Source organism: Notothenia rossii, assembly GCF_949606895.1.
Source record: "Notothenia rossii genome assembly, contig: scaffold_212, whole genome shotgun sequence".
Lineage (NCBI taxonomy): Eukaryota > Metazoa > Chordata > Actinopteri > Perciformes > Nototheniidae > Notothenia > Notothenia rossii.
In genome coordinates, this window is record NW_027639438.1 from 1 (window position 1) to 12,638 (window position 12,638).

The 12,638-nt window shown below is 41.1% G+C and overlaps 1 protein-coding gene across 1 annotated transcript in view; it reads right to left on the minus strand.

Moving 5' to 3' along the window:
• Positions 1 to 1,649: 1,649 nt before the first annotated feature.
• The window catches only part of LOC307027869 (voltage-dependent T-type calcium channel subunit alpha-1G-like), a gene marked incomplete at both ends in the record, with an annotated part of 79,385 nt that continues 68,396 nt past the window's right edge, over positions 1,650 to 12,638 (minus strand). Inside the window, 2 exons of the mRNA XM_079696226.1 lie at positions 1,650 to 1,838; positions 5,134 to 5,202. Coding sequence (XP_079552352.1) covers positions 1,650 to 1,838; positions 5,134 to 5,202 — 258 coding nt within the window. The remainder of the gene's footprint in view (positions 1,839 to 5,133; positions 5,203 to 12,638) is intronic.

Sequence of the window (12,638 nt, forward strand, 5' to 3'; positions counted from 1 at the left end):
CACACACACACACACTCATATTTGGATGTATAAGAACAAACAAAATCTCCAAATTGGTTTCCGCCTCATTTCCGCTCAAATAAACACGACTGTGTACACGCTAACAATAACACACGTATGGATGCATGCTAAAATAAGCCTGCATCACTTCAGGGGACATTACATTGACTTACATGCATTTCCTGGAGACTTATCCTAACCTTAACCAACACAAGCCTAACCCTAACCAAGTCTTCACCCTAAAATGAATGATTCTGTCCCCATAAGGGAGGCGAGTCCCCACACGTGACTGTGTAAACAGATTTAGGTCCCCACAAGGATGCTAATGCTAGGCCACACACACACACACACACACACACACACACACACACACACACACACACACACACACACACACACACACACACACACACACACACACACACACACACACACACACACACACACACACACACACACACACACACACACACACACACACTTCGCCCAAAAGCTCCAAACTTGTCAGAGGTCACATCATCTCAGTCCGCCTCAGTTTTAAAACCAGACGTCCAATCGGTAGCTGGAGTGTGGGAAGTGGAGGGATCGTAACGTGAGGTCGCTGAGTGCTTTTAACCTCACATTTTCAGCTCTTTAATTATTAAATATTCCATTTTGGGTGTGTTACAGCGTGTGGCGAACACTTCAGTGAGGGTTTGAGCGCCACTGAGTTCCAGGAGTTCAAACCAAGCTCTCAAAATAGGTTTTTAATGAAGTGTGCAGCCTCATTCAAAGCCTAGAGACAAAAGGGATTCCATTCAAACCACATTTGTTTTTACCCCACAGCCATTAAAGAATAATACGATGCATTTTGGGCTTTTAATTTGAAGCTTTGGCAAATTGAATTGAGGTTTTTGCCGAGTCATTTTGCCATGATCGCACAACGGGGTATTTTCCAGGTTTCTAATTATTGATCCCAGACAGAGTCAAATGAAACAGGAATAATGTTGGTAACAAATGTGAAGAAATAAGATTTATATATTAGTTTGGCACGGATATATATATTTTTATATTTTTTTATATCCATTTTTAAAATGATGCACAAAGGTTAATATCCCTCCGCAAGGACGTCCAAATATCTTACTCTTGCTATGTTATATCTTATTTCACACGTACATAGTTTACCTATTCACATTTTTAAGTGCACTATTGTACATGCAAGTAAACATGTGTGTTATATTGTGTGTTGCACGGAGCCTGGGACTGTTTGCAATTTGACCATTAAACCTCTCAATCTATTGTGTTTCTCAGTGTGTGTGTGTGTGTGTGTGTGTGTGTGTGTGTGTGTGTGTGTGTGTGTGTGTGTGTGTGTGTGTGTGTGTGTGTGTGTGTGTGTGTGTGTGTGTGTGGATATGCATGTCTTACTTTAATTTGAAAATGAATGCATTTAATAGTTTTAATAAGGACTGATGTTGGTTAAAAACGGCATCTTAATAGAGGGAGATAATTACAATTATATATCATTTTATAACAGTTTAATGCAACTTGCAATATTTCTAAAGTGATGGATGCAGAAGGGCTGCCCATAAAAAAAGCGTTTTGTGTGTGTGTGTCTGTGTGTGTGTGTGTGTGTGTGTGTGTGTGTGTGTGTGTGTATAAAGGTATTTTCCTCACCGTAGGGGTCTGAGGGTCCTGAGGAGCCGCAGCACTCTCAGCATGCCGAGGATCTTGGTGCCGGAGTTTGAGAGGAGAGAGACGAGGATGTCGATGACGGAGATCATCACCAGCATCCCGTCCAGAAGGTTCCAGCTGCTCCTCAGGTACGACTTTTCCCCGAAGCACCAGCCCAGAGACACGATCTGCAAGCAGAGGTAGGAAGTACAAGATCTGAGTACTTCTGCTTTTACTCAAGTACAAGATCTGAGTACTTCTACTTTTACTACAAGATCTGAGTACTTCTACTTTTACTGAAGTACAAGATCTGAGTACTTCTACTTTTACTCAAGAACAAGATCTGAGTACTTCTACTTTTACTTAAGTACAAGACCTGAGTACTTCTACTTTTACTCAAGTACAAGATCTGAGTACTTCTACTTTGACTCAAGTACAAGATCTAAGTACTTCTACTTTTACTCAAGTACAAGATCTGAGTACTTCTACTTTTACTTAAGTACAAGACCTGAGTACTTCTACTTTTACTCAAGTACAAGATCTGAGTACTTCTACTTTTACTCAAGTACAAGATCTAAGTACTTCTACTTTTATTCAAGTATAAGATCTGAGTACTTCTACTTTTACTCTAGTACAAGATCTGAGTACTTCTACTTTTACTCAAGTACAAGATCTGAGTACTTCTACTTTTACTCAAGTACAAGATCTAAGTACTTCTACTTTTATTCAAGTACATGTTATGAGTACTTCTACTTTTACTCAAGTACAAGATCTGAGTACTTCTACTTTTACTCAAGTACAAGATCTGAGTACTTCTACTTTTACTCAAGTACAAGATCTGAGTACTTCTACTTTTACTCAAGTAAAAGATCTGAGTACTTCTACTTTTACTGAATTACAAGATCTGAGTACTTCTGCTTTGACTCAAGTACAAGATCTTGTACTTACTCAAGAACAAGATCTGAGTACTTCTACTTTTAATCAAGTACAAGATCTGAGTACTTCTACTTTTACTGAAGAACAAGATCTGAGTACTTCTACTTTTACTTGAGGAACATTTTGAATGCAGGACTTTTACTGTAACAGAGTACTCCTACACTCTGGTATAAATATATATATATATATATATATATATATGTATTTGACTCTAAATAAAGGACCCGTAACTCAATGTGCGTTTCTGTGTGTGCGTTGCAGATTGTTTGTTATTATGAAACCATCTTCTTATTGGCTCTGCAGCGAGGAACATAAAGCGCCTCATTTCTAATTCTATAGGCTCCGCTCATCAATTATTCTGCACATGAAGCAATTTGCATTTCAGAAAATAACAGAAACATATTAAATCAGGCCAGCACAGCTATTCCTGTTTTATTAACCCTTCGTGTAAGAGATGCATTACTGATGCTAATCAATGCATAGCAGAATATAGTGTCTACATCACAGAGATATCAACAACAACACCCTGCTGTGTCTAATGGAGTAAACAGGGTTATTTTGAATGTTTTTCTATAATATTGAGGGTTTTAAATACATATTACAAGTCTTTGGTTGTGATGCTACTGTTTTCATTCATATATCATTACAATGTATTGGAAGAACACTAGTCCCCTGGCCCAAAGTCTAAATCTAGTATAAATACAAGCAGTACTAAACTACTAGGTGTTCATGAACTCTCTTCTTCGAGTCCGTAGCAATCTCAGATGTCGTTCTGCCAGTATCGGGCACAGGCCACAGCTGATGGGGGAGGTCCTGCCAGGTCTTCTGGACTGCACCGGGGGGCATCGGCACATTCCAGTAGGTGGGACATTGTCTTCACTGATCCACAGCTGCTCGTGTCTTCTGTGGTGTAGTTCCACACTTTCATCAGTGCTTTGCACCTCCCCTGTTCCACACACAGTCTATCAAGTGACTTCCAGGTTGTCCGGCCAAGGGCGTGGCCACTAGCGAGGCTTTCCGTTGCTGTGACTCCTCTGTCAAGTCATTCAAGAGCTCGTGTGTCATTTCTTTGCCATCCATCTTCCCAGATGTTGGTCCTTGCTGCTTGTTTGGTTGTCTGGAGGGGCTGTCTGCAGAAAACTGGCTCTGGATCGGAGCCTGCGTGGGGGTGCTACGTGGCCATACAAGGGGTGTCTGATGTCGTTCTCCTGTGTTCTCCGTTCATCTTGAGCGATACCTAGTCGTCTGATGTGCGGGAGAGAGATGCCGGCTAGCTAACGCATCCCGTGATGATGCGGCAGGTGTCATTCATTCATTAACTTATACAACGTTAAATATTTAAGGTACATATATACAGTATAGATGAGAGTAACACCTGCGTCAATTCCGGGCGAAAATTACGGCCCCGCCCACTTTTGGGGGAAAACAACGCTGTCATTTGAACGGCGGTCAATACAAATTCTGAATTTTTGGCCAATCCGATCAGAAATGTAAGAAAACCGTGGATTTGTGGATCTTCAAAGAGCCGGATTACGATGAACAATTACATTAAATCATTTGAAATCGACGATCGGGCTCGATATATGGTTAAAATCAGTAGGCGAGGCTGTAATTTCGCCGGCTGGGAGCGAGTTCATTGTTTCTGTACTTCCTCTAAGAAGAAAGGACAGTAACAGAAGATCTCTGCGGCTTCAGGATCGATCTCCGTTCAAATGACAGCGTTGGTTTCCCCCAAAAGTGGGCGGGGCTGTCATGTTCGCCCGGAAGTGGCGCAGGTGTTACTCTCATCTATGTAGTGGAAGACATTCAGACACACACACTTTTAGTGAGATGTGTGTGTGTGTGTGTGTGTGTGTGTGTGTGTGTGTGTGTGTGTGTGTGTGTGTGTGTGTGTGTGTGTGTGTGTGTGTGTGTGTGTGCGTGTGTGTGTGTGTGTGTGTGTGTGTGTGTGTGTGTTAGTCCTCTGGCTTACAGTGCATGTGTTCAACAGACAGTCTCTTCTTCTTCTTCTCTGCAGATTTGTGTGTCTGACGTTTCTCCGTCTCTAAATGTGAGCGAGCACTCGCCTGATCTCGTGTCACAAACTAAGTAATCCTGAGCTCACAGATATCTTTCATAAGAGCTGATGTCAACAGAAGTGAGAGATGACTTCATGGCAGATTGCAAACAAACACACAGTATTCTTTAGCATCGAAGCTACATGCGCTACATGTCTTCTCTCCATCACGTCACATTATTGCTATCATCAGTGGAACTAATTACTAATTTATTCTTAAAAACCACATAAATAATACATTACAAGGGAAAGCTCAGAGTTCAACAGGTTACGTACAATTACAGAAGTTTTATGAGCAATTAACACCAACAAAAACACAAAGGAGTTTTTCCATTGGATATGAAAAGCCCCCTTCAATAAAAGGTGTTATTATTAGTAAGTGGTTTGCTATTAAATAATATTCACTTTTTTTTGTCAATGTCAAGCAATGTTTCGATCCTTGCTGTTCTATTGAATACATTACAAAGACATTATTACTGTCAGTTCCTCACCTTTATGAACATCTCTGCCACGAAGATGGCGGTGAAGATGTAGTTGGTCAGTTTGAGGAAGATCCTCTCCTGCAGAATAAAGAAAAGACACCGGGGTTAAGATGAGGTTCATGCTAACAGCGCAAAAGATTTGAAAAAGCACATTGAGTTGTAGGTAGAGATGTCCCGATCCAATCACGTGATTGGGGATCGGAGCCGATCACGTGATTTTCAAAAGATCGGAATCGGGAGAAAAAAATCGGGGATCGGGATTTTTTTTTTTTTTTTAATAAATACTTTTTATTTTTTGTATTCAATGTTACAAAACAAAAATGACCATGTTCAAGTCTTAAAGTCATCCTGAGGCCTTAGTTTTGGTTTCAAATGACAGAACATCATGTATGTGTTGCTTCTTTGGGGCTTGTTTTCATAGACCTGCTTATTTCTCTCAAATCTGGCAACAGAGTGGGCGCAGTGTCTAATTGTAGCAGTAAGCTAACGAGTACTGATAAGCTTGATTTTGTTTTGATCCAATGCTGCACAACTGAACTGATCCAATGCTGCTGTGAAAGAAAGAAGCTATATCCATGTTGGATAGAATATCCAATTTAAATAAAAAAAATAACCTTAAGGGACAACTTGAATGCTTTTTTTCCTCTTAATGCATTGCATAAAGATCGGATCGGGAAAAATCGGTATCGGCAAATTGTCAAATACAAATGATCGGAATCGGATCGGGAGGAAAAAAAGGTGATCGGGACATCCCTAGTTGTAGGCATGTTGTTCCACTGAGTTTGTTCTTTGTCTGCCTCTAAATCCATCTGAATAATGTATGAGGGCAGAAAACTGTACAAACATCCCTGATGCAAACACTAATGATTGCTGGCTGGCAGTTATAAAGTGTACTATTCATTCACAGCCAGTGTTGTGTCCTTTTGCACTTTGAAATAGTGAAAATAAAACGTGTTACAACTTGTCCTTAACCTTTGTGTTGTCTTCCTGTCACTGTGCAACGTTTGTCCTCAAGAATATCATCACAATCTGTGTTTCTTGAAGGTCCCCTGTTATAATATCAGCTGATCAGATTTTGGTCACTTTGTGATGTCACTATGTTTTTTTGTGTTGTGCAACCATTAGCCAAGAGCACCATAGAAGACCTTTAATATCACCACAAGTCTTACCCGTCATTTATGGTCAATACACTTCATTTACACTTTGTTATTCTGAGTTAAAAAGGGCAAAATATTTGAATTATTTGGCTCGAGAGGAACATATATTTTTGGTGACTATCTATGTTTTTCCTTGTACGATGTGAGGGTCTAAGGACAGAGGGTCTAAGGATAGAGGGTCTAAGGACAGAGGGTCTAAGGGCAGAGGGTCTAAGGACAGAGGGTCTAAGGACAGAGGGTGTTGTATTTATTTATTTATCGACATTCTCCTCTCTGCTGACTCTGGTTACCTCTCAATTCTCATTCTCCTTGAACTTACAGCCGCATTTGACACGATGCCATTCCATCCTCATCAACCGCCTCCAGTCTTCCATTGGCATTACCGGTACTGCCCTCTCCTGGTTTAAATCCTATCTCTCTGACAGACATCAATTCATCTCCATTAACAACCCAACATCCCCCACAGCCCCCGTCAATCATGGCGTCCCTCAGGGTTCTGTACTTGGTCCCCTTCTGTTCATCATCTACATCCTCCCAATTGGACAAATCCTCCGTCAACACCAACTCCAGTTCCACTGTTATGCTGATGACACACAGCTCTACCTCTCAACAAAATCAATTTCTCCTGCCACACACTCCCAGCTCAGCACCTGCCTCACTGACATTAAAATCTGGATGCAAAACAATTTTCTAAAACTTAACTGTGACAAATCGGAACTTATAATCATTGGCCTAAACTCACTTACCCGCTCAACCCAAGATTTTTCTCTTACCATCGATGGCTCCATTGTCAAACCCTCCTCTCACATCCGTAACCTTGGCATCATCCTCGACCCCACCCTCACTTTCCTCCCTCACGTCAACCAGGTCACCAAAAACGCATTCTTCCATTTAAAGAACATCGCCCGCATCAGACCCTCCCTCTCATCGACCGTTGCTGAGACTCTGAGCCATGCCTTCATAACATCCCGACTGGATTACTGCAACAGCTTTTTGGATCACCTGCATTCACACTGAAGCAACTTCAATATGTCCAAAACTCAGCTTCCCGCTTGCTCACCTCCACCCGACGCTCCGACCACATCACCCCTATCCTCCATGACCTCCACCGGCTCCCCATCAAACACCGCATTGACTTTCAAATATTACTTTTCACTTTCAAAGCCCTCAACAACCTTGCCCCCCCCTACCTCTGTGACCTCATCCAACGACACACCCCCACCCGTCGCCTCAGTTCTGCTGAAGCTAACCTACTGCAGCCCATCAGGACAAAGCTCCGGACCTGGGGTGACAGGGCCTTCGCAGCCCCCCCCCCCCCCCTCACTCTGGAACTCCCTCCCCAGCCACGTGAGATCCGCCAACACTCTCACATCATTCAAACAATCCCTCAAAACTCACCTTTTCACTCTTGCCTTCAACTCCTAACCACTAACCCCTTGCCCTTATTCCACCTAGCTTAGCACTTTCTACTTTTGTCGTTATTTTGTTTTACTTGCTTGTAAGCGCTTTGAGCACCAGGGAAACCGCTTTATACATTTAATTAATTATTATTATTATTATTATTATTATTATTATTATTATTATTATTATTATTGTCATACTGATATTCTGTACAAACTGTGAGGTCCACTCTGACAAATGTAAAATTTGTGATATTGGGCTATATAAATAAACATTGATTGATTGATTGATTGATGGATTGATTGATGGATTGATTGATTGATTGATTGATTGATTGATTGATTGATTGATTGATTGATTGATTTGTCAAAGTTAGGTCAGGATTATGTTTGTTACCGGCTTCAAAATGTTAAATGGCTGAACATAATAACACCAGATGCTATAAATGTAAATAAAACACACATAAATCAATGAAATTAGCCATTCATCATCCATGTTATTTGTGTGGCAATTACACATAATCTGTTACACATAAAAACCTCTAGAAACGGGTCAGTTTTGAGCCGAGGACAAGAGGAAGAAGAAATAGGTACAAGTTGCTTTAAATCACCTTAAAAAACACATGAAATAAAGCATTTTTTTTAAAATGTTTTCCGTCAATATAGAGGAAAAGCACGATTGTTTTGTTTACTAAGCGTGCACGTAACACAACGCCATCAGTGTGCAGCTATTAGATCTCCAGAGAAAACAAGCAGCACTCACTGCTTATTTACCCCATAGAATGTGTGTGTGTGTGTGTGTGTGTGTGTGTGTGTGTGTGTGTGTGTGTGTGTGTGTGTGTGTGTGTGTGTGTGTGTGTGTGTGTGTGTGTGTGTGTGTGTGTGTGTGTGTGTGTGTGTGTGTGTGTGTGTGTGGCTGCCTTTCCCACGGCCTCCAACTACCATCTCACACACAAACACAAACACACACACACACACACTCTGGGAATGTCGGGTATGACATCACTGTGAATGCTTTCGTTGAGAGGCTTTATGAATTCCAGGCTCGACAGCAGCCACTTCTGTGCTTTGAACACACGTTTTCATACTTTCATTTTTCATAAACAGTCTACGGTTTGTATATACTTTCAGTCATCGGGAAATGTTCCTCAACTTAGTGTCAATCCCTTCACCATCACTAAAGATAATGGCTGCATAATTAGTCTATAAATCTGCGGGAAACTTGAGATGTTACACAAACACTTCGATCGACTTTGATAGTTGTTATATTTCAATAATTATATATACACTCATTTTCTCACAAAGCAACTGAATAGTATTCTTTATCTGTGTTTTTATAGCTTTTCTGTCCTTGTTTCTAGCAGTTATTTCCTTATTTCTCAACCTAATACCTTTGCATAACTACATTTGTGTAAATGACTTAGAAAGCTTGAAGGTAGTTGAGTAAGTCTAAGGTATCTTCAGTATGTTCCTATACCTGTAGTATTTGTAGTACGATGGTCGGTTCTAGTGTGTTATCATTTACATTATACAGTATATTGTGTATTCTATAGATACATTACAGATTTGATTGCTGATATGTACATATTAACTTATTTTAAATGTTATTTTTAACGTATGTACAATGCCTTTGACCATACTTGTCAACCCTCCCGATTTTCGCGGGAGACTCCCGATTTCATTGCCCTCTCCCGGTTTCCTCCCGGGGTCATATTTCTCCCGCATTTCTCCCGATGTCTGACAAAATCAGATTTACTCAGGACTGTTTCCACTCGGACTTTAATACAGCTACACCATTGTTTGATTTCCATGGTAACGCCTCTCTTTAGTAGCGCGCAACTGAAAGTCCGAGTCCCCTCCCCCACCGCCCCATTTTGCATTTTGAAATGCTCCCGAGTTCTGAGGTCTCAAGGTTGGCAAGTATGCCTTTGAACCTGCTGCTTATGAAAAAAGTCGAAATGTTGGAAAAATAAAGTATATTTAATCTAATCTGTGAATATGACAGCCCTATTTTGGGACGGTATACCTTAATGTTAAGAGGTTTATCATTAAGATGCACGGTACAGCAATACATCCGACGTACAATTCATGCCTAATTATGTAGTTTAAAAAAGTTCCTGTACTCCTGAGCGTCAGAAAACCAGCGTCAAACTGAATCTGCTGCAGAGTTTCCATCACGCTTCAGTGTGTACCGGCTTGTTCTTATCTTAATTGTATCTGGAGGTGACGACTTTGAAGCAGGAACCTTAAGATTGATTGTGTTTTACACCGCTCATGCTGATATAACTCAATTAAAAGGCTCCAGACGGTGATGCAGTGTCCCCAGGCTCATTACGGGATAATAAATCGTAATAGGTGGTATGACCATCCTAAATGATTTCCACCGGGCAACACGAGGACAGTGTCAAGGCAACCTCCCAAACAAACAGAAAGACAAATATTAAGTGTGTAACATAACCTCCAGGGCAAAAAAACAATCATTCAGCCTGTGACTTTATCTCTAAAGCTACATTGACTCCATTTCTATTTAAATAATCTCTTTTTTTGGGGTCAAAATGATGTAAAGGAGGTCGTTTTGAAAGGTTGTTGCAAATAACAAAATCAGTGAGTGGAAATGGGCTTCATTTTTGCAAAACTACCCACACGGAAAAACAAATCATGCAATGACCACTCGGGTAAAATGAGATCAGAAGGAATAAGAATTGCATTTCAAAACTGGGGACGATGCTGAGTCACGCATTAACACCTCATTTAAAAAATTGAGCCAGAGGCAGCAGATTGGACATGGTAATCAAGACAGGAAGCGTAAATAATGATTTTATCATTATTATCATTTTTAAATGATTTATGATTTTATTTTTTTAACGATTTTATGATTTATGCTTATACATTATGCTCTGTGATGTTAATGTTAGTGTGCACGCTGTGTTGGACCGGGAAAGTTAGCATAGCAAGGGTTCCCTCGGCAAAAAGCATTTATGATACTTACAGGTCTTGTCGAGAAGGAAAACCTCCACATATTAACACCGCTTATGATTGAAAAAAGCTAATGGTGGGCTATGAAGGAACTACAGCACGGTCACATGACTTCACGCCACCACCGCTAAGCTAAAGGTGGCTAATGTTGGGCTGTAAAGGAACTACAGCACGGTCACATGACTTCACGTCACTACCGCTAAGCTAAAGGTGGCTAATGATGGGCTATAAAGGAACTACAGCACGGTCACATGACTTCACGCTACCACCGCTAAGCTAAAGGAGGCTAATGTTGGGCTATAAAGGAACTAGAGCACGGTAACATGACTTCACGTCACTACCACTAAGCTAAAGGAGGCTAATGATGGGCTATAAAGGAACTACAGCACGGTCACATGACTTCACCTCACCACCGCTAAGCTAAAGGAGGCTAATGTTGGGCTATAAAGGAACTACAGCACGGTCACATGACTTCACGTCACCACCGCTAAGCTAAAGGAGGCTAATGTTGGGCTATGAAGGAACTACAGCACGGTCACATGACTTCACGTCACCACCGCTAAGCTATAGGAGGCTAATTAATTAATAATAGTCACCTTCTACATTAATTCCATAGGCTTACCATTTACTTCCAGACGAGGGGACAGGAAATGGTAAAAAGCTGAGTCATATCTCAGGTTTTAGGACTCATTCTTGCTCCACTGTTCTGTACACATTTGTGTGTGTGCACAGATGAAATAATCCCATTTAAATGTATAAATGTGTGTGTGTGATCTTTGTGCCCTGATTAGAGCGTGCAGCCAGTCGGGTCGGCCTCCATTTGTTAAACATCTTCTTTCCTGGACATTAGCCACGTACGCCAGCCCACAGATAATCAAATCAATTACAAACGGCTCTGTCTCCTCTGTCGCAAAACAAGCAGAACGAAGCGTTCCAGCGAGAGCAAAACCACAATTAGACTCGAACAAGGAACACCTCGCTCAGTGAGAAAAAGTGATAATTATTGTGTTTATGCATGGAGCTGCTGCTAGAGCTGCAGAGGACACAGAGTTGGGGTGTGTGTGTGTGTGTGTGTGTGTGTGTGTGTGTGTGTGTGTGTGTGTGTGTGTGTGTGTGTGTGTGTGTGTGTGTGTGTGTGTGTGTGTGTGTGTGTGTGTGTGTGTGTGTGTGTGTGTGTGTGTGTGTGGGTGTGTGTGTGTGTGTGTGTGTTGCAGCCTGTATTTGAAGAGATGGTGCATTGGCTCATGGGGCGCAGTATGTGCAGCAATAAAGAAAACATTACCCTTTGATACTGTCAAACAGAAAGTATAAAAAGTATAAAGTATAGGCTAAACCCTATACTTTAACATATATATATATATGTAGGAGCATACATGATTAGGGAATATACTTGAAGAGGATATATACTGCTGATGTTCAGGTGTATATCAGTATGTAGTGTCTCTACTTTAAAGAGTCCTCTCCTGCTGATGTTCAGGTGTATATCAGTATGTAGTGTCTCTACTTTAAAGAGTCCTCTCCTGCTGATGTTCAGGTGTATATCAGTATGTAGTGTCTCTACTTTAAAGAGTCCTCTCCTTCTGATGTTCAGGTGTATATCAGTATGTAGTGTCTCTACTTTAAAGAGTCCTCTCCTGCTGATGTTCAGGTGTATATCAGTATGTAATGTCTCTACTTTAAAGAGTCCTCTACTGCTGATGTTGAGGTGTATATCAGTATGTAGTGTCTCTACTTTAAAGAGTCCTCTCCTGCTGATGTTCAGGTGTATATCAGTATGTAGTGTCTCTACTTTAAAGAGTCCTCTCCTGCTGATGTTCAGGTGTATATCAGTATGTAGTGTCTCTACTTTAAAGAGTCCTCTCCTGCTGATGTTCAGGTGTATATCAGTATGTAGTGTCTCTACTTTAAAGAGTCCTCTCCTGCTGATGTTCAGTTGTATATCAGTATGTAGTGTCTCTACTTTAAAGAGTCCTCTCCTGCT